The sequence below is a fragment of the Rhipicephalus microplus genome, chromosome 7 (genome assembly GCF_043290135.1).
Source record: "Rhipicephalus microplus isolate Deutch F79 chromosome 7, USDA_Rmic, whole genome shotgun sequence".
Lineage (NCBI taxonomy): Eukaryota > Metazoa > Arthropoda > Arachnida > Ixodida > Ixodidae > Rhipicephalus > Rhipicephalus microplus.
Genome location: NC_134706.1, coordinates 56,587,793 through 56,610,933, shown reverse-complemented (window position 1 = coordinate 56,610,933; position 23,141 = coordinate 56,587,793). Strand labels below are relative to the sequence as shown.

Below are 23,141 nucleotides of genomic sequence, written 5' to 3'. Positions count from 1 at the left end.
AGGGGCTTGGCAGGCAGAAGAGAACTGGGAGTGGGGTTCCTAATTCACAGAAACATAGCTGGCAACATAGAGGAATACTATAGCATTAATGAAAGGGTGGTAGGTATCGTAATTAAACTGAATAAAAGATACAAAATGAAGGTAGTAGAGGCTTACGTGCCTACATCCAGCCATGATGACGCTTCAGTTGAAAGCTTCTACGAAGACGTGGAATTGGCAATGAGTAAGGTAAAAACACAGTATACTATAGTGATGGGCGACATTAATGCAAAGGTAGGGAAGAAGCAGGCTGGAGACCAGGCAGTAGGAGATTATGGCATCAGTACTAGAAACGCCAGAGGAGAGCTACAAGTAGAATTCGCAGAACGCAATAATTTACGGATTTTGAATACCTTCTACCGAAAACGAGAAAACCGCAAGTGGACATGAAGGAGCCCTAATGGCGAAAATAAGAACGAAATAGACTTTATAATGAGTGCACACCCTGGAATCGTGCAGGATGTGGAAGTGATTGGCAAGGTACGATACAGTGACCATAGAATGGTACAGTCTTTAATTCACCTAGACTTGAAGAAGGAACGACAGAAACTGATACGCAAGAAGCCAATCAATCAGCTAGCACTTAGAGGAAAGTACAGGAATTCAAAGTGTCGCTGCAGAACAGGTACTCGGCTCTTAGTGAGGAAACCAACCTTAGCGTAGATACAATGAATGATAATCTGACGAGTATCAATATGGAGTGTGCAGTGGAAGTTGAAGGCAGGGTAGTTAGACAGGACACTGGCAAGCTTTCCCAGGAAACGAAGAACCTAATTAAGAAGCGTCAAATCATGAAAGTGTCAAGTACAACAGACAAAATAGAACTGGCAGAGCTTTCGAAGTTGATTAATAGACGTAAGGTATGCGATGTAAGAAGGTATAACATAGAGAGAATTGAACACGCTCTGAAAAACGGAGGAAGTGTCAAAGCATTGAAGAGGAAACTTGGGATAGGCAAAAGTCGGATGTATGCACTAAGGGACAAAGAAGGCAAAATAACTACCAATATGGATAGGATAGTTAAAATAGCGGAGGAGTTTTACAGAGATCTGTACAGTAGCCGAGACAACCACGACCTTAATACTATAAGAACTAGCAGTAACCCAGATTACACCCCACCAGTAATGATAGAAGAAGTCAGAAAAGCTTTGGAGAGCAGGCAAAGGGGCAAAGCTGCTGGTGAGGATCAGGTAACATCAGATCTGCTGAAAGATGGAGGACAGATTGTGTTAGAAAAACTAGCCACCCTGTTTACGAGGTGTCTCCTGACGGGAAGAGTACCAGAGTCTTGGAAGAACGCTAACATCATCTTAATACATAAGAAAGGAGACGACAAGGACTTGTAGAATTACAGGCCGATCAGCTTGCTCTCTGTAGTAATCAAGCTATTTACAAAGGTAATTGCTAACAGATTAAAGAAAACATTAGAATTCAATCAACCAAAGGAACAAGCAGGATTTCGAACAGGCTACTCAACAATTGACCACATTCATACTATCAATCAGGTAATAGAGAAATGCTCAGAGTATAACCAACCACTATACATAACCTTCATAGATTACGAGAAGGCGTTTGATTCAGTAGAAATATCAGCCGTCATGCAAACACTGCGGAATCAGGGCGTAGATGAAGTATATATAAACATTCTGGAAGAAATCTACAGGGGATCAACTGCTACCATAGTGCTTCATAAAGAAAGCAACAGAATACCAATCAAGAAGGGTGTAAGGCAGGGGGGCACAATTTCCCCAATGCTATTTACCGCGTGCTTACAGGAGGTTTTCAGAAGCCTAGGATGGGAACAGTTAGGGATAAGAGTCAATGGAGAATACCTTAGTAATCTGCGCTTCGCCGATGACATTGCATTCCTGAGTAACTCGGGGGACGAATTGCAACTCATGATTACGGAGTTAGACAAGGAGAGCAGAAAGGTGGGTCTTAAAATTAATCTGCAGAAAACGAAAGTAATGTACAACAACCTCGGCAAGGAGCAGCGCTTCGAGACAGGTAATCGTGCACTTGAAGTTGTAAAAGACTATGTCTAATTAGGGCAGGTAATAACCGCAGAGCCGAACCACGACGTTGAAGCAACTAGCAGAATAAGAATGGGGTGGAGCACATTCGGCAAGCAGTCTCAAATTATGACAAGTAGATTGCCACTATCTCTCAAGAGGAAGGTATATAACAGCTGTATCTTGCCGGTACTTAGCTACGGAGCAAAAACCTTGAGACTTACAAAGAGAGTCCAGCTTAAACTGAGGACGACGCAGCGAGCAATGTAAAGAAAAATGGTAGGTGTAACCTTAAGAGACAAGAAGAGAGCAGAGTGGATTAGGGGACAAACGGGGGTTAAGGATATCATAGCTGAAATCAAGAAGAAGAAATGGACATGGACAGGGCATGTCGCGCGTAGACAGGATAACCGCTGGTCATTAAGGGTAACTGACTGGATTCCCAGAGAAGGGAAGCGGGTTAGGGGGAGACAGAAGGTTAGGTGAACAGATGTGATTAAGAACTTTGCGGGTATAAATTGGCAGCAGCAAGCACAGGACCGGGTTAACTGGCAGAACATGGGAGAGGCCTTTGTCCTGCTGTGGACGTAGTCAGGCTGATGATGACGATGATGATGATGGTGACGGTTTTAAACGCGAAGCATTTCTAGGTGAACTTCGGCGACTTTGAGCGTATCTATCTATCTATCTATCTATCTATCTATCTATCTATCTATCTGTCTGTCTGTCTGTCTGTCTGTCTGTCTGTCTGTCTGTCTGTCTGTCTGTCTGTCTGTCTGTCTGTCTGTCTGTCTGTCTGTCTGTCTATCTATCTATCTATCTTTCTTCTATCTATCTATCTTTCTTCTATCTATCTATCTATCTATCTATTTAATCCAGCCGCTTACGACTTTTAGCTCTACTGGCCATTTCGATAATGATATCAATACCAAAGTTGGTATGAAATAACATGACTCTACGACAAACATACCTGACCACTCATAACAAGAAAATGAGGACGTGGATGTGATGAATGTCATGATTTACGTCACATGGGCCTGCAGCTCTTGCGGTGATATTGTTCACATGGCATGTTCCAAAATGGTAAGGTATGACATGATTGCGTGGTGAACACAAGCGACAGACCCTAACATAAAAATCATGACATCCGTGTCATGTAACATGACTGCTACCCAAGCTCATTATGCGTTCGTGGGCGTTTTGATGGTGTCACATATACCACAATTGATATTACTGTACGTGAATGAATGTCGAAGGTATGTCACTAGTGCAAACAAGATAATCATAAGATGCGTGTCATGTCACAACATTACTACATGCCAGCACATGATGCGCTGGCGGCCGTTTTGCTAGCTTCACCTATACCAAATTTGGTATTAAGGAATGTGGATTGATGACGAATGTATGATACTGGTGCAAACATGATAAACGTGAGATGCGTGTCATGTAACAACATGATTACATGCTACGCTCATAATGCGCTCGCGGCCGTTTTGATAGCTTCATATGTACCAATCTTGGTATTACGCGAACGAACGACATAGGTAAATGACACATACAAACATAATAATCACGACATGCACGTCATGTAACAACGTTACTACAACGTGGCCGTTTGGCTAGCTTTACATATGGCAAATTTGGTATAACGTGACGCTAATGGATGACGAAGGTATGTGACTGGGTTAAACATGATAATCATGAGATGCGTGTCAAGGAAGAGCATGACTCCATGCCACAGTCAAGGCGCCAATACCTTTCGACGTGACACGGTGCGTGTGCTCACCGGCGTTCAATTCATCGAGTCACGCCGGCGTTGCCACGCCAGGCACCGATCCTGCCATATGCTCGCAGGCGCGCAACGCACTGCGTTGCTTTGACGCATGCGCGTTTCAGCGCGTCCGGTGTCCCTTCGTCACGAAAAGAGAGAGACACAGTGTTGTCTGGGTAACGCATCGGCGTGAAATGCAGCCTGTCGCATATCAAACCGGTTGCCGTCAGGCCACGTCGACGGACGCTGGTCGCGCCTGGTGTCACACTGTAGAGTGCTCGGGTTTCGCTAACGTAGCGTCGCTGTGCCCAGCGTACGCGGGCATCGACGCTATATTGGAGTATTTTGGGCCCTTTTTTATACACTCGTGGCCGTTTCGCTAGCTCCACATATACCAAACTTGGTGTTGCGTGACATCAATGAGTCACGAAAGTATAAGACTTGTAAAACAGGATAATTGATTGATTGATATGAACGTCCCAAAACCACCATATGATTATGAGAGACGCTGTAGAGGAGGGCTCCGGAAATTTTGACCACCTGGGGTTCTTTAACGTGCACCCAAATCTGAGCACACGGGCCTACAACATTTCCGCTTCCATCGGAAATGCAGCCGTCGCAGCCGGGATTCAAACCCGCGACCTGCGGGTCAGTAGCCGAGTGCCTTAGCCACTGGACCACCGCGGCGGGGCTTGTAAAACATAATAATCCTGACAAGCGTGTCATGTAAGAACTTGTGTTTGCTACAAAATGTGCGATGTTGACTTTTGTGCAAGAAAAGAGAAGTAGCCGGTGCCCCGCATTGGCACCAACCTCTCCTTACATACATTTAATTTTATGGCGTGTTCATGGCGTGTTCATAGTAGTTCCGCTAGCTCCACATACAACAAATTTGGTATCACATGACGTGAATAGATGACGAATGTAAACGACACATCCAAACATGATAATCATGACACAGAAGTCATGTGTGGCATCATTTACTTCCCTCTTGTAACGTTACGTTGATGTTGAAGGGACATATCAACCTTTATTATTCGTGCTTTGCATATTATCGATTACCACTGTACGTGGGATCTGCCATTTTTACACTCAACGAAAATGTTCTGATCCCTTTTTATTTTCCACATTTCTTTCAGGAGTAAACAAAGTACTGAAGTGGCAGTCTGTGAACCTTCAAAATATCATAAGCCGGTTGACGACATCTGTTTATTTTGTTCAAATAAATGAAGTTATGCTGTGTTGAATGGGTCGCCATTATGTATTTTCCCTGCAGTAGCAGGAGTGGTGTATGCACAGTCACGCGGGCAGCATTAGAGCGTAAGTGGAAACAGCAATGTCAAACCCACAAACACCCATGCGATACGAAATATCACCAATTCTTGGTGTGTACTTTGAATATGATGAAACGGCCTGCCTTCAAAACATAATAAGCGCCAACTTTCCTATGAGATATCAACGTTTTTTCGCAGTACTGGTGCTCCGCACATGCCCAAAATTTCAACAAAAGCTTTCGTTAATTTTTCCAAGCTAAGTTACCATCAAAAGTGAGTGTACCATCTGGTCTGTGGAATGGTAAGCTTTCCATTACTATTATGAAAAAAACAAAACAGCCTAATAAAGTACAGGTAAGACTAATAAACGAAACTACCTGTTTCCCACTGTGAGTCACGGTAAAAAATGTGAAGAGAAATAGAAAATCTTACAGGAGTACCTCGAAAATCTTGTTACTGGGATAGTGGGCGCAGTACTTAGAGGAAATTTTTAGATGCTTAAGCACCACCAAACACTAAAAAAGAGCGTCATGTTGCTTTGTTTCTGCGCTTTGTATTGTGTCTAACTTTTTTCTCTATGTTGACAGGAGATTTGAAAGCCTGTGTGTTCATTCATTATTGAAACAATTTACGGGCAGCCCGTTTTCAACAACACGTTTTTTTAGTTTTTCAAATAACATAAATGCTGTTTTCCGAGTTACAGATTCATGCCGTGTTAAGGATAACGGAGCTGCCATGTTTAGGAAAGTGCAGATGACGTGCACGTAATAACGGAAGCGTGCTGTGTCTGGCGATTCAGAAAATAAATTTACAGGGCCTCCGTGAGACAGGGCATGCTGTTTTTAAAATTTTCGGAAATTCCCCGGTCGCTATTTACCAGCAAGGTCTTCTGTAAACTAAGACATTTTTTAGTGTTGTAATGTTCCTCTGTCAAGATTTTTTCTCCTGGCAGTGGTGCCACTATCAGTGCCCAGGGAAGCATTTCGTTGAAAGCTCTGCACGGCTGAATAGAGCTTCTGAACCGTACTTGGAGTGCCTAGAATAACATTTGGAGACCCTCTGTATTGTCTAACAGCTACATTGTTCTTAGTCGAGAGCCTGGCCCGCCGACATAACTTTTGGTAAGCTCGTCGAGATGTTGGTTGGTGCTCCCGTTATATTCAGTGGCTAGTTTTGTTAATGTATTTGTCGTTTCGGTTCTGGTGCTAGCAGGATCTATCATTGCTCGCAAGATGGCCCAGGTTTTGTTTTTGTTCCCAAAGTGCCTTTGAAACATTCACCAAAAGTTAGCCATTGCTTTGTGTAAGCTCTGCAGCGTACGCATTGGCTTCGTCAGTTAGCTGGTAGATCCGCTGCTTCAGTTTACGATTAATTAAGCCTTTGGCATTTCCACCGTTTAACAGGTCGGGCCTCCCGCATGTGTGCTAGGTCATTGTCCACTGCCGGTCTGTTCACTCACGTTTGATACGTCTTGGTAAATTGAGCATGAGTTTCAGTGAGGTATTCTCCCCACTCTTGTGCTGTGGTGAATTTGTGGAGTTTGTTCTCATGTGCCTCGCGGTATTCCTTCCAGTCTGTTAACTTCCGTTTTTCCAGTGGCCGTCTGAAGTGGGTGGCGCTGCATTGAATGTTGGTTATGTAATGGTCACTTCCAAGGGCTTCCCCGAGGTTATTCCATCGAACTTTCCGCAAGTTGTTGGTAAAAACAAGGTCTAGTGTGGTGTCTCTTGTGACGCTATTGCCTAGTCTGGTGGCGAACTCGAGGTTGTAAGCAACTCCGAATTGTAGTCTTGGGTGGCTTCTAACAGCTTGGTCCCTTTTAGACGATCTACTCTATAGCCCCAGCTGGAGCTATACGCTTTGAAGCCGCCATAAAATAAGCGATCTTCCCCACTTATGTTGCTATAAGTGTGCCTATTAGTGTAATAAAGTCCACCAAGCACGCCTGATATGGGCTGTATACATTGCAAATAACTACTTTGAGTCGCCCATTCTTTCTTGGCCTTATAGTGAGCATTTGTGAGGCACTTTCCAGAGTGGAGTGGCTATCATATGCATTTGCCAAGTCTTTCTTTACCAGGAGTGCCACTCTCGGATTAACTGTGTCTGATAGTAGGCGATAGCGTGTGAGTTGCTTCGAACTCTTGCTAGTTTTCTGTAAGCAGATTACATCACGGTGAACCAATGCTGTGTGGACGTATTGTGTTTGAGAGACGTGTTCGGTTTTAAAAGAAACGGCAATTCCAAGACCACAATGTGAAATTTTTTAGAGACCGAAAGTGCTTAGCCATGATAGAGAATATTGCTGCTGCAGGCAGTTCCTTCTGTATCTGTTACAACGACTTTTGCCCCTTCACTTTTGGAGTCGTTACCGGGCTGCCGTTTCCTCTTTAGGACGTTGTGAAGGGTTTCATGCACGTGATGTTCTAGGCCTTGAAAATCCTGACAAAAGAGCTGAATTTGTTGGTTCATTTGAAGTTGCAGGCATTTTTGTAATTGTTCTATCATAATCAGTTGAACCCTTCAATCTGCTGGTGTGGGATATTTGGCCCTGCAGATCGTTCGGCCGAGCACAGGGAAGCAGCTACCAGCTCCTTGATCTGGCTAAACCGAAGAGTAGGTGTCAGTTGGTGCCCTTGTAATTGAGAAGATTGCGTAAGTCGTGGCTTTGAGTTCTCTGCCTGCTTTTGTTCTAGAAGCACCCCTATTTTCTTCTCTAACAGGTTTTTTCCTGGGCGTAGATCTTGATTTGCGCTTTGAACTGTTTGTTTTCTGTTAAAACCCGTTGATACGCCTGGCAGTGCATAAGTGGAGTGGCCGGGGAAAGTGCGACGTCTGTCCACCTTACCTCTCGAGCCTGGCGACTCCACTCAAGAAGCCTCAAGAAGCACAAAGACCGTCGGTCTTTGTGCTTCTTGAGCGGAGTCACCCGGCTCGGCTGGTGGGCTGCCGAGTTCATTGTCATGGTCACCTCGAGTCTTTATATTGAGTGAGAGCGACATAGGGATTTAGAGAGGGCCCTCCAAACTTGATGGCTTCTTTTTCATCTTCAGAGAAAAACGATCGTGGTGGCATGTCGGAAGCGTGCGAAGGTAGTTTTTTCTCACTTTTTTAATTAGGTCGGTTGCACAGTAGAACTGGCTCAAGTATTTTGGAGCACGGAGGCTCTCTGGTAAAGTGAGCTTTCTCGCAAGAGGCCCAAATTAGCCGGAGAGGATGTACAGAGGTAGGATGTGTGTGCCAAAAAGCTTGCAAAAGGGCTTATCAGGTTGTGGGATAACGTCTTCACGGCGTTCCCTTTTCCTACAGGCTTTGGAAACTTGCAAAGTGGCACAAAAAGGATGGCAAATAGGTTAACCTCCGTAAAAATATACGGTTCGCGGAAGCCTGTCCCCTTAAATTGTGAGGGCTGCGTTTTTAATGTTGGATATCATTCTGCTTTGCGCACGTTTGACGCCTTCATTGCGTATGCGAAGATGGGCCATTAGAGTTTCCATTGACGTATGGGGTTGAATACCAGGCACCACTCCAAGGAGCGCCTTTTCTCTCGCAGCCACGTAGGCGTATACCATGGAGGTACGGTCTGCCATTGATTACAAGTTGTTGAAGCTTTCAAACGAGTTTAGACACTTCGAAAAACTTAGTGGATAGTATGGCAATATTGAATCGTTGGCTGATAAGAAGAAAGAACTTCTCGTACATGCACAGGTGATCGCTGGTTTCGATGATAGCTCTTGCGAGTACAAGAGCAGCGATCGCTTACAAAGGCTGGCCTTGGTGTGGGAGTATGATAATTTTACAATCTTCTTTAGGCAGTGAAGAGAGTTTCTGTACTCGTGGTCCCATCTTCTTACTGAGTACAATTGTTTCAGCTGGGCCTGAAGTGCGGCAAGGTAGCGGCATTCCTGGCCTTCTTTCTTGCATTGCCGAAGCGTTTGGCTGAGCTGCCAGTCCGCTTAATTGGCGTTGGTAGGATGGGGTAAATTGTCACTCACCGAGGCTTTGTCACTGGCGTTGGTAAGTTCCAACGGTATGTTTGCACCGTTGCCTGCACAGGCGCCAGTTATCTCATTCACCGCGTCTCCATAGACGTTGTCATCCGTGCCTCGGCCTAGCCGGAGACGCTCCAAGCTGTAGCGTCTGTCCACCTACCCGGCTCTCGCTGAACAGGCGTTGGAGTTGGCAGGCCATCAGCTGTAGTCGGGGTGGTTGTGGTGGCGAATTCAAGATATTCGCGTCCTGGTCCTCAGATGCACTATCGTTAAACGCCGGGAAACTTCCGACTCTATTAAGCAACATGCTTGACGTTACGTGAGCCAAACAATTTGGCAGATTCTCCGTACCATTGGAATCGACTTAATGCGAAGCATGCGGAGGAAAAATAACCGTGTTGCAATTTTTGATTGAGGGACACGTGATAAAAGAACGATGACTATGAGTAAAATGTTGCACGCACAGACTTATGTTGAAGAGTTGCAGATGCTTCTATAACCAGCTGTTTGCACTTCCGCAACGATGCCAACTGGAACATGTGTATTAGCAACACCTTAAGCTGATATGAAGCGCTGATGCTCGCGAGGATGCTGGCTCAGAACATTGCTGCATAAATTACCTTAAGCTAATAACATTCGACCACAATCGACGTTAATCTGACGTGACGGCTGTATCAAAAGAGTACATATGTCATTTTTATAAAATTGGGTAGGCAGCACAGCAACAACTATTGACGTTTCACAAAGATTAGCGTCTATTTGAAAAGTAGTTTTGAGACCTGGCGTTGCTCTGTGGTAAAATGCTTCATTGCCACGCAGAATACTTGAGTTCCATTTCTACTGGGACCCTGATTTATTTGCCTTCAACGCGTCGACGCCACTACTGTCAGGTATTTCTAACACTTGCACGTTCAAATTGCGTATGTTTTCTTGTTGTTTCTGGGTAGACACTAAGTGCCAATCACCTGTTGATTGATTTATCTGTATGTTTTAACGTCCCAAAACCACCATATGATTATGAGAGATGCCTTAGTGAAGGGCTCTGGAAATTTTGACCACCTGGGGTTCTTTACCGTGCACCCAAATCTGAGTACATGGGCCTACAATATTTCCACCTGCATCACAAATGCAGTCGCCGCAGCCGGGATTTGATCCCGCGACCTGCTGGTCAGTAGGTGAGTAACGTAGCCACTAGACCACCACGTCGGGGCGCCAATCACCTTTGGCACATACCCGCATACCAGTGGTACATGCCCGCACGTCGGTACGTGCCACTGTCTGGCGGGATGTGTTTGAGACGTAGCGACGGGAATATGACTTTATACATATCTTGACCACCGCTTCATATTCGTGAAACTATCCTACCCTCCCATGCTAATTTTGGTTCACGCAAAGTTAAGGGGATGGTCACGAGAGCACCCAAACGTAAGTGGCTAGATAGATAGATAGATAGATAGATAGATAGATAGATAGATAGATAGATAGATAGATAGATAGATAGATACGCTCAAAGTCGCCGAATGTCGCCAAGAATTGTTTCGCATTTAAAAGATAATCAATGCTACAGAGCATGAAGTGAAAAGATATTTCCTGCTTCGCGCCCGCCAGCTGTCTCCTTTCGTGGAGGGTATAGCCTCGGAGGGCTGTGTACGCTAACCATGCTTGCTGCTGCATTTTGGGAGAAGTCAGCTGCTGCGGGCACACGATCTACAAGGGCTGGATAGCAGTAGAGTGTGTCCTCCTCCACCGCGATCGGGGATACCATCGTTGTGGAAGGGACTGGTAGCAAATGATCTTTTTTGTCGTCTCTATGTGCAAGATCCGTTCGGCCACTGCACATTGAGCTCGTACGACACTGGTCCCATCCGCATCAAGCAACTTTGATCCACTTCTGAAATTGCGCACCAAAACTTGCTCGTTTGCTAAACTGTAGTGTGATTAATGTTTCGCCGCATAATTTGTTGGGACTGGCTTGTGCTAACCGCGTGCTTACAGGAGGTTTTCAGAAGCCTCGAATGGGAACAGTGAGGGATAAGAGTTAATGGAGAGTACCTTAGTAACATGCGCTTCGACGATGACATTGCATTGCTGAGCAAGTCAGGGGACGAATTGCAACTCATGATTACGGAGTTTGACAAGGAGAGCAGAAAGGTGGGTCTTGAAATTAATCTGCAGAAAACGAAAGTAATGTACAACAACCTCGGAAAAGAGCAGCGCATCGAGACAGATAATAGTGCCCTTCAAGTTGTAAAAGACTATGCCTACTTAGGGCAGGTAATAAACGCGGAGCCAAACCACGAGATTGAAGTAACTAGAAGAATGAGAATGGGGGGGAGCACATTTGGCAAGCACACTCAAAATATGACAGGTAGATTGCCACTATCCCTGAAGAGGAGGGTATATAACAGCTGTATCTTGCCGGTACTTAGCTATGAAGCAGAAACCTGGAGACTTACAAAGAGCGTTGAGCTTAAATTGAGGACGACGCAGCGAGCAATGGAAAGAAAAATGGTAGGTATAACCTTAATAGACAAGAAGAAAGCAAAGTGGATTAGGGAACAAACGGGGGTTAAGGATATCGTAGCTGAAATCAAGAAGAAGAATTGAACAAGGGGCGGGCATGTAGCGCGTAGACAGGATAACCGCTGGTCATTAAGGGTAACTAACGGAATTCCCAGAGAAAGGAAGTGGATTAGGGGGAGACAGAAGGTTAGGTGGGCAGATGAGATAAAAAAGTTTGCGGGTATAAATTGGCAGCAGCAAGCACAGCACTGGCTTAACAGGCGGAACATGAGAGACGCTTTTGTCCTGCAGTGAACGTGGTCAGGATGATGATGGTGATGATGATGATGATGGTGATGATGACTTTATCTCGGTGGTTATCGCTACAAGTTTCAGTACACTCCCGGAAAGCAAATGCTGAACTTAGACGCCATTAGCAGGTTCCCACTACCATTTTCCGGCCACGCTGTCTAGCCGCAAGCGTAGGTCTTTTGTTTGCAAAGCCTGGATGAAGGCACAGTAACGACGTGGGAACTACAGCACCTGACAGGCCAGGACATGACATTCGCATGCATCAAGCAATACGTGCTGCACAGTTAGCCCAAAAGAGCCGAAACTATGGAAACTGACATGGTTTCATTTTTTAACCACCAGCTAAAATTGTTTTTGCCTCACGAGTTGGTTTGTTGGAGCCACCAAGCTGTTGTGCACACTGGGGCGCGAAAACGTTTACTTTAGCTCCTCCATTAAAATCACCAAGGGTTGTTGGCCTGAAGTCCATAGCGTGATCATTGTTTTGGTGGCCAGCCCTGGACTGGGAAATTGAGAGACTGTCAGTGACGTTCAAGAATTGCATCGACAACTTATCCATGCCTCCGATCACACCACCAGCAAGCTGGCCACTGGCCACGAACACTAGAAAAGTGGTCACATATTTACGTGGATTTTGCCGGCACAATAGAACAAAGGATGGTTAGTGTTGTAATTGATTCCCAAAACAACTAGAGAAAAGCAATCCCTTTTAAGCAAGGTACCAGGATGGCTACAGTCAGCTGTTTACGAGACATATTCAGCCGGTTTGGCGTTCCCCGAACGATTGTTTCCGATAACGGTACGCAATTCACTAGCCGTGATATCGCAACATTCGTCAAAAAAAAAAACATCTTGCACGTTATAGAACAGCTCCATTCCACCCACAATATAATGGGGCTGCTGAAGGAGGCGTACGAATAGTGAAAGATGGGCTACAAAAGATGAAGGAAGAAAAATTGGAACATAGACTTATGCGGCTGTTATTAGGCTGCAGAAGAACGCCCCAGCAAGTGGGAAGTCACCATCAGAAATGCTTCTAGGCTTCCAGATCAGATTGTGTCTGGATAGCAGTTTTCCATACTACAGTGAAATAGCACCACGTGAAAGGCAGAAACGCGTGCCTCAGGTAATATAGCCGGGTGCACGTGCGTAACTATGGGCCCGGAAGCAAATAGATACCAGGACACGCGATACCTACATCTGAGACTCGAATGCTGACCGTAGAGGCAATTGGGCGATCGTCCGACGGCACGTCGATCAAGTCCGCCTACAGCCTGAGGAAGTGCAATCCCAAATCCAGGCGGAACACGTGTGCTCAGACAATCCACCAGTCAGCACGATTGAATCGGCGCCACATACGGACACAAGCCTAAGGAGACGGTTGAGTTCCCAAACTTTACACCCTGGTGATCCTGCTGCTGAATTAGTTCCGGCCTGTCAGTCACCGAAGCTGAAGTTTCGAGGGAAGAAGCAGAACAGCTACGATTCTCCATGCGAAAACGGAAGCCAGCTCATTGCTTTCATTTTTTTTGCTCCGCCGTGGTGGTCTAGTGGTTAAGGTACTCGGCTGCTGACCCGCCGGTCGCGGGTTCGAATCCCGGCTGCGGCGGCTGCATTTCCGATGAAGGCGGAAATGTTTTAGGCCCGTGTGCTCAGATTTGGGCGCACGTTAAAGAACCCCAGGTGGTCGAAATTTCCGGAGCCCTCCACTACGGAATCTCTCATAATCATATGGTGGTTTTGGGACGTTAAACCCCACATATCAATCAATCAATTGCTTTCATTTTTAGAAGGAAGAAGTGTTGTATCGGTATCTGTGTCAAAGACTGGCTGTCCACTGCGCACGCGTGAAGTTCTCTGCTCTGTTCCCTTCCTCCTACCCCCCCCCATCACGATCATTTATTAACACACTACTGCAGATAATAAACGTCATTCCTTTGCTTGTTCTCGAAGCGTGTGAACGTGTGGTTTTTCTCGTGTCGTGGCCAATAGGTCGTGGCGACATAATAGCGAAAGTTGTTAAGAGCTCACAACACGGGTCACGCGTGGTGCCGTAGTTGTCCGCCACTGCCTCCGCCAACACCGCCGGTGTCCCTAACCACTCTTGCACGGAATAAGAAAAAAAAACAAAAAATCGCAAAACAGAAAACACTGAGGACACAGGGGTTGCCAGCCTAGTCTTTTACTACCGAGCTAAGTAAAAAGTAAAAAATTAGTTCAAGTAGGTGCAGAAAAGAATGAATTGTACAGGAGTAGTTTTATTTGTTTTGGAAGAACGTATTTTAGCCTCCTTACAAACCCAGTTGTTTGAGCTAGTTTTCTCGAAGTGGGATTCACACGCTGTTCATAAGGTATAAAGGAGGAAAAAACTATTTCGAGGCACTTAAATTGTTCAACCAAATCTAAGCATCCTAAGGTCAGCATAATGTCGAAGGAAGAAAGAAGTGGTTTATTTTTGAGGTGGATTACAAAAGCTTCTGTTTTATTCTCATTGATAACGCATGCACTTAGATTCTGACCATTTTTGTAGCTCACTCATGGTATGATTGCTATGCGTAACAAGTGAATGAAGAATATTTTGAGTAAAAAGATGTTGGTATCACCAGAACAGATGATAAATTGAGCAGTGGTGTTGATATTGCAAATGTCGTTTAGATATACAATAAAGATCAATGGTTCTAGTATACTGCTCTTTGGAGCGCCAGAAGTAACGAGTGTTAGTTCAAATTTTATGTTGTCTATACAAATGGTCTGTTTTCTGTGCAATCGATATGATTTTAGGAGCAGTTGCGCCTGTCTACGAATGCCATAATATTACAAGTTTTGAAGGAGTATAGTGTGGTTGCTAAGATCATAGGCCTTCGAAAAATCTACGAAGGCACTGCACACACCTCATACACTATCTCCATGGCACACTTTACAATACGTCCCGCGTGCTTTTTGCTGCACGTAGCTTTCATAGGGTTCGTCTCGCTCGAAGCACTTGCAAATCATGCCGAACTTGCTGGGCCCAGAAAATACGATTCGATTTCCCACTTACCCTGTTGCTTTCTTAACGCCATTTGAAACCCTACGATTATATGGTGTTACACGGCCCTCTGGTTTCTAGATATATATGAGGGTGGATGGGGGTAAGAGGGGTTGCGCATCTTCTCGTGAGTATGAAAGAAGGGTCTCGGCAAGGTCTGTTAAAAGCTAAGGGCAGAGACCGGTTTTGGTCAGCCTTCTTACTCGAGCCTTGAAACTAAAGTTGATCGGGTGGGTGCGTGACCGCGAGAAGGTGTTATGGAAAATTGCGGAAATGCAAATGCGGTGGTTTTGTTCGCGAGTTTTTAATGAGTGGAATCAAAGAGAATGGAAGGAGGCCTTTTTTTAGCGCGTGGTGCGGGCCAGTAAGGATTATTCCCAAAAACATAGCCCAAATACAAATTTCCTGCTAGGCCAGCCAAAATATCTCTCCGAATAGTATCTCCATGCACCTTCCGCATAGTGTAGACTGCCGGATCATCGTTTTTGCGTGAGTAGCGTTTTCTGTATTTGAATTACCAATGCTTCTCAATGCTTCGTTCTTTTTCCGCTTCTTCGCTCTTCGTTAAAGAAGAATTACCTAGAAGCCCCAGCTCAAGCCTTACTTCACTTATCCTGGCAGTTCAAAGTATATACATTGAATGTGATGGCAACGACCACGGCAAGAATACATTCGGTCATTTCCTAAAATATTTTCAAAATAAAAGAATAGTTGAAATTTGTGCAGGCGTATTTTAACAAGAAGGTATAAGTAATACCATGAATGTTTATTGTATTGCAGTATGCTTTATTCACCCAGACAAAGTTTGTAATGTTATTCCGACTAAGAAGCACAACCCACCACGTATTCTTGGTTTTGCGGAACAAGAATAGGTGCAATACGAGACAAAATATGGTGTACTTTAGTAAAAACATTCAACGTCCTTGTAAGTACGTTTAATATTTAGTTGAAGGATTGCTTGTGGCTTGTGCAGCGACATTCGCCTAACATGGAACTCTGACTTTTTTATTCCGTGCTCTGCAGTAAAGATGAAGACAGTACCCAAGCACATTAGGCTAAGCACAGCACCTGCCCAAAGTGAATGTTCTCGCTTTAAAGAAATTCAACTCATAATGCCTGATAAATAAAGCTAAAAATGTTTTATAATATCTGCCACTGGTGGTGTAAACAATCATCAATCGATAGACACCTGTTATGATCCGAATGTTTATAAAGCAATATATTGTGACGGGGCAAGGTCTTGGCTTACAGGACAGCGTCCACCGAGAATCGGCAGCAGAACAAGATGTCCGAGTTGCCTCTCGTGCAAGCGCCTAACGCACAGGCGTCTTCTTCATCATCGCTAAGTGCCACGCTTGCTCCTGTCGATGATGCACCGTAACATCACTCCCCTGCGGCGGAAGCGCCGTCACGGCGCTTAGTACGGCGGCGACGAACGAGGAGGGTGATACGGTTTCAGTCTGGAAACGTGTACAACGTCTGTCTGGAGTGAGGTGGTCAAAAAGGCATTGTTTAGTGGTGCGATCTCGTAGCTCACGTCACTAAGTTGTCGTAACACTTTGTAGGGGCCATGGTAGTGTGATAGTAGCTTCTCTGATAAGCCGACTGGGCGGTTTGGTGTCCAGAGAAGTACCAGAGACCCTGGCGAGAAGTGCACGCTTTGGTGGCGACTGTCATAGTGGTCCTTTTGCTGCGCTTGCGACAAGTGCAGCCGATCACGGGCAAGCTGACGGGCTGCATGGGCTCGAGAAACGACATCGCTGGCGTACTCAGTAGACAAGGGGGCAGCCGAAGGAAGGAGCGTGTCAAATGGTAATGCTGGATGTCGGCCAAATAGCAAATAAAACGGCGAATAACTAGCTGTGTCGTGCCGTGAAGAATTGTACGCGAACGTGACAAAGGGGAGTGCTTTGTCCCAGTCACGGTGATCTGGCGAAACTTACATTGACAGCATCTGCGTCAGCGTTCGGTTCAGACGCTCGGTCAATCCATTTGTCTGTGGATGATAAGCGGTGGTAAGCTTGTGCTCAGTGGAGCAGGCGCGGAGAATGTCATCCACAATATTATTAAAAACAAAGACAGCGCTGCCCCTCAATTTTGTTACGCATCACCACTTAAGATCCGCACAATTTTGTAGTGCTGCGAACACTTTACACTGCAGCAGCTAACACAAGAACGAAAACGGCCTAAAATTGAGCCCGAAGACTAATTTTGCCTCGTTACTTTGTTTTGAAAAACCTCTCTTTTTCGCACAAGCATTCACTACGGCGAGTGAATGTGTTGATGGAACACCATGACGGCTTCTCGTTGTGCCAAAGAGAGATGAAATCTGAAATCACCATAAGTATTCCCACACAATTTTACCTTAAATATGCTCACGTTTCCTGTATTTAGCGCTGAACGATGCTAGAAATATAAATAAGGATGCTAGGAAGATCACGTTTTCCCCCGTGTGTTTACCAAGCACAAGCATAATGTTACAATCGATATGTTTTCTGTGTGTCTACTGTACCATACACACTTCGGTGCCCAATCTATCAACAATGAACGCGCAGGTCACAATATAGCATATCGCCGACATTATTGCTTTAATATCATTCCGGCAATCAACATCAAGTACCACGTTAGATGTATGTTGGCCTTCTAAACAATGTGTCAGCATCGACTTTCTAACGGCGAGTCAAATATAATAACACAAAATACGACTACCTGTATTGGAGGAGGCCTGTCAATATCAGCTGCGTGATATCAGCAGAGTCTTGGTAACTATAAGTTCATCACAGCGTGTTTTTCAACATCATCTGAACGTGGGTGTACGTTTGGATGTGAGTATAAGCATACTTTGATATCCCTGAATAGTTTACAAACTGATCAAATCAAAATATTTTGCGTTTGTACGTCTCCAGTCTGGGTTCCCTTAAATAATTCTTCATTAGTAGGTTATGTAAAAGAATAAGGCGTTACCACAATGAATCGTTTAAAATAACACAAGAAAAAGTGCTACGGAGTGCATCACACTGAGAACACATGGATAACGACCAACGAGCGGTCACTCTGGGTTGTCTCCAAACCATAATCGACACTATATGCAATATAACGCTTAAAATGTCTGTACGCAAAAAAAAAAATATCACGAAGTATCTGTCGTCGTGCTTCTCTAAACAAAAATCAGTTTTCTCTAAAGCACTGCCTAATGTATAGTTTACGGATGAATTCAGCAGAAAACAACTAAAAATGTTTTACAAAATGATGAGTTACTAGCAACAAGAGTAAGAGAAGGGGCTAGTTGAAAAAACTGCGACAGTTCACATTCGTTCTGTGCGTTCCAGTGCAATATTTCCATGCGCCATACTTCGCGTTCGAGCAGAGTGCTGCTGAAGTCGATCTGTGATGGGCGATAGTACACGCTTGCTCTGCATGTGCTCATTTATGCATTCTTTGAGCTTGAGCAACACGCAGCAAGCTTAAACGTTGAAGATGTCGTTTCGCGAAAATTGCGCCGACGTGGTCATTGGTTGTGAGCAGAAATCTTCACCTTGTCCGGGATGAAAAAAATCTAGAAAGATGCAAATAAAATAAATAATAAAAATATTATATTAGGAGAGAAGATCCAACCCTGATCTTGTGCGTGGTAAGCAGGCGTTCCACCACAAAGCCACGTGTCTTTTTAAAGAAGATAGTATTTCTTGGGGACCTTCGACGCAAAAACTTTGGTCTGTCTTTCTGTCTGTCTGTCTGTCAAACCTTGACGGTACCAGACACTTTAAACGGCCGACCCCACCCGCAGCACTTGATGTTGCTGAAACTTCAGCGTTCATACTTGTACGATTGTCACTTCAAAAAAGCAATTTTTGAGCATATCTGAAATACCATAACAACACGTATATATTCTGCATGTGCGTCTTTTACTGAAAAAGGCATACATGAGTTATTCTAAGGACCGTAGCGTTTATCACGTGGCGCTGACCATGCAACACTTGCACGAAAGGCAGATGTTTTCAACGCTTTGCTAAAACGAAGCGATCGTGGCACCTTCCCGTCGCCTTGCGTTTTACGCCTTATCTGCCTCGAGACAGGTGCGCACGCCCATCTCAGAGCCGCGCGTTTTGTTTTTTCCAAGATGGCTGCCAGATATCGCTCATGTCTCACGTGTGACGTGAATTGGTGAGGTCATTTGCTTCCGCTGCACGCTCGAGGCACTATAACGCAGTGCCTCCAAAATAGCATTAGCCGATTTTCTTGCGCAGAACATCAAATAGGCGTTTTGTCCAATCACTCCAGACGCAATACTATCGTCTTTTGACGACATTTGCAGATTAACATGCTGATACGGCCCAATTTTTTCTTTTTATTACCATTTTTTTTATACGCCACATGGGTCATTAGTGGACACTTTCTATATAAACCTACATTGCGTCTGCTTGAAAGTAAACTGACAATATCTTAGTATGCTTGGAAATGCCGTTGAAATAATTTTCATGTTTTACAAACACACACACGACTAGTATACAAGCTTTACAATACTGGACCAAGTTGTGAGAGTGGGCTGGTTGGTTATTCCTTACTGTTAGAACTTACGAGCAAGTAGTAGTAGCCGCGTGCACTATGCAGAGCAAATGCGTGGTACAAAAGTAAATTGGCATCAGAACACAGAACTTGTGATGATCCCAACGACTTCTTGGTTTATAGCCTGCCATACCCTACACAGGCACGTACAGTGGGAGGAAGTATAAAGTTCCCACGCCACTATCCTATGTATTGTAAAGCAACATTGAGGACTGAAGACTCGTTATTGCCCGAGCCAGATCCCCACTACCCAGGCCTAAGTGATGATGATGAACATATGCAAATAACAAGATGAAGCGCAGGAATAACGCTCACACTACTTCTAAGGGATCGTCACCTGCGAATTTTTTACACCCCCCCCCCCGTACGTTACTGCTCAGACGACGTAGGCAGGAAGGCAGGCAGACAGGCAAATAACTTTTTTTTTATCTGGAGACGACGCTCACTTCCTCTTAGTGGGGACATCGGTGGGCCGCACCCATGAATTGACGAGAGATACATCTCCTCGGTCATGTCATGGACTCTCTGGATAGCCCGTTGCTGGTCTTTTTTTTTGTTGCTTGTGAGAAGAGATCGCCAGTCCTCCTCCGTTTAGGGAGACCCGGAGCTCTCGCGTACGACAGGACATTGCCACAGCATGCGTTGGAAAGTGCTACGCAGGTTATTACAGCGAGGGCAGTCTGGCTGTATACCGTCCATATATTTAGAGCACTTCATGGGATAAACGTATGCCTCAGTCTGCAGTTGACGTAACGTGGTAGACTAAGCTCTGGATATAGTTGGATGCGGGAGGGGGAACCTCCGCCGCTCCAATGAATAGTGCTTGAAAATTCCTCGAAAACTTAGGAGTAGATCTTGGTAACACCAAATCGTGTCCTCTGCCTCCGAGTGGCTTTTCCCGGCGTGCAATGTTAGACCTCGTGCCCGGGAGTGCGCCAACTCGTTGGCAGTAAGGATGGTTATATGAACGTTATGGCCAACATGTACCGGGAACCAGATTGGTTCCCGGCACACGGTTGAGCAGTTCAGTTGTCACAAATGTCTTTGTAGACGTCTGGTAAGAGGACATAGTTGTTACAAGATAATGCGGCAACACGAAATAATACCCATTTAAAGAGTGGCCTTCTCACACTCGTCGTCATGCATTATCTTCTCTTTTAGTAAGGAAAGGTTGAGACAAACATCAGTGGTTTGGCATTACAGGAAAGGCGCGGAGTTCTCAGGTACATATATTCACTGAATGTTGTTATTTCACTACTGAACGTTGTGACTGCTCGCTAAATTTACAAAAGAAACTCTATAATTTATTTAGCTCCTGGAAGACGCTTTTATAAGGTGCATTTGTGTTGTGTTTACAGATAGCATCACTAAACCAGGAAAATCTTCCCAATGGCGCTCTTGATAGTGATTCTCATATTCGTAATTGATTATCCACCAATCATGGCATGTGAGTTATGCAACACCTCAAATATTTATTACAATTGCTCTTTACTACAGCGTGTGAAGCGTTCATTTCACAGCGACAAAAAAGAACAAACAGATTTGTTGCATAAACTGTTTAGAGACTGTCTCAAGTTCATTTACGGGACAAACTAAATCCCCTTTATAAACGTATTTAAAAAAAAAATAAAGCGTCTGATTCTAAAATCCAGAGGCAATCACTACGGTATCGCGTACCAAGACGAATAGCTTTACTCGTTAAATTCACTCCTATTCTGAGATCGATAGGCAGCGAAAATAGATATGACAAGCCAAACATGATATGGCAATTTGCTTAGCAATGAAGAAATTTTTGAAACCTAAAGTTTCCTGAAGTATTGACTGTGTCTTTTTTGTTTTTTGTTATTTTGTTTGACTGTCGTTCATAATCTTGAACCTTCATCAAATTCATGAGTAGTGTGAATAAAGAAAAGCCTACACTTCCTCAAGCAGCATCTGGAAAATAATAACGGCCCGTGAAAAATGGTTACCAACGTTGTTGCTCTTGGTTTATCTTCTTTAAAAATAGGCCTAAGTTCGTGCGAATTTATACTTCACTGTTCACCTAGTTTTTCGAAGAGTGCGCTGTTGTATGACGCATTGCTAAGAATAATAACATAGCACTTGCGTCAATCAGGAAAGCTACGCAGGCAGCACAGAGGGAAGAGCTACTCAGAATATTTCTTGAGAGCTGCCTTGTATATGCCTGGCGGCAGCTTATCTGTCCTGATTTGGCCCAGTATTGACAGCTTGCCTGAAAGAACAGTGTGTATATTAGGTGTCATTTCTTAGTGACACTAAGGCCCATGTGCTTAGATTTAGGTTCACGTTAAAAAAACGAAATTTCCGAAATTTCCGGAGCCGTCCAATATGGTGACTCTCATAATCATATGGTAATTTTAGGACGTTAAAGTCCACACGTCAATCGAATCATGGAGACACTACTAGTAATGAAAGTTAGTTAGTAGTATTTAAAAATATGGGCTTGCTATATTTCCTATCATATTCTATATGTTTTATTAAATCATTGCGGCCGAGCAGCGTACTTTTCAAGGAACGTTGCTCCCCGGCTGGTCACGTTGTGAAACCAGCCACCGACTGCGCAAGCCATTATTTTCAGATAGCCACTTATCATAGCTTGAAATATACTACCGCCAGATATAGGGGTGAATTGGGAAATTGTGACATGCACTATGAGCTTAGAAATAGGAGTGTAATATTATTTGCTTCCCAAATAATGGCGTGCAAATGTATTGCTGTTGTAATCCCGTATGAAGTCAATAACTCAATTTGTGAATGGTGTTTTTCCCGCCGTTCGCAGCTCTTGACGACGTGCTGGTAAAATTGCGCTGCAAAATTGAGGTGCCACTTTACGCCCAATGTAGGTGAAATATATTAGCAGCACCACTGTACATACAGTTTATATTGTCACGTGTGTCGCAAGTTAATATATTGCAAATATATTTACGAAATTTGGTGGGCTCAGCGGCTGTGCCATGAAACAGCCGACTGAGCCACTTCTTTTCAACATTTAGGCGTTTGCTTTCGCTTTCATCTCTGCTGCCCTGCCCACTACCATTTCAACCGTCCCGCACGTACCTTCATCTTGCGTGGATCAGCGCACTGGCTACGCACCGGTTGTCCTTCGTCAATCGATGTTAGCCACACCCCAGCTTCCATTGACGACGCCCGGCGGGAGCCTGAGCACCACTGCGTCATAGGAGCTGCCTACGTCACTAACGTCAGCTTTAACAGAGCAACATGCTCGGGCGCCCACCTGTGGGCTCGTTGGCTGTGCCACGAAACATTCAACTAAGCCACTTCTTTTTAACATGCAGGTTAGTCATTCGTACAGCCTTTTTGCAAAAAAATCAGGCGACTGCCTTTTGGTACTGCTACCGAGCCGGCAGTGTTTGCTTTCGATTGTCGTAGAGTGTTCGTGTCTGGCGTTTCTTGCTACTGCTCTCGGGTTACGTTTAAAGTAACCCTGGCCTCGTTGAAAGAAACCATGGTCCCGATCTTAACACAATCCAAACCAAATTGCAGAACTTAATCGCCGGACAATCTCAAATAATGAGCGAGATAAAGGTCTGAAAGGCGAGCTGGTCGAAACCAACAGAACAATATCTGAGCTTACCAAAAGGATGAACTCCATCGAGAACCACT

At 44.7% G+C, this 23,141-nt stretch overlaps 1 protein-coding gene across 2 annotated transcripts in view; it reads left to right on the top strand.

Annotated features, from left to right (window-relative positions):
* Nucleotides 1-17,656: 17,656 nt before the first annotated feature.
* Nucleotides 17,657-23,141, top strand: part of LOC119179822 (uncharacterized) — a 164,039-nt gene continuing 158,554 nt past the window's right edge. For both annotated transcript variants that reach the window (XM_075868151.1, XM_075868149.1), the window contains exons 1-2: nt 17,657-17,755; nt 20,855-20,943. In XM_075868151.1, coding sequence (XP_075724266.1) covers nt 20,886-20,943 — 58 coding nt within the window. In that variant the 5' untranslated portion in view covers nt 17,657-17,755; nt 20,855-20,885. The remainder of the gene's footprint in view (nt 17,756-20,854; nt 20,944-23,141) is intronic.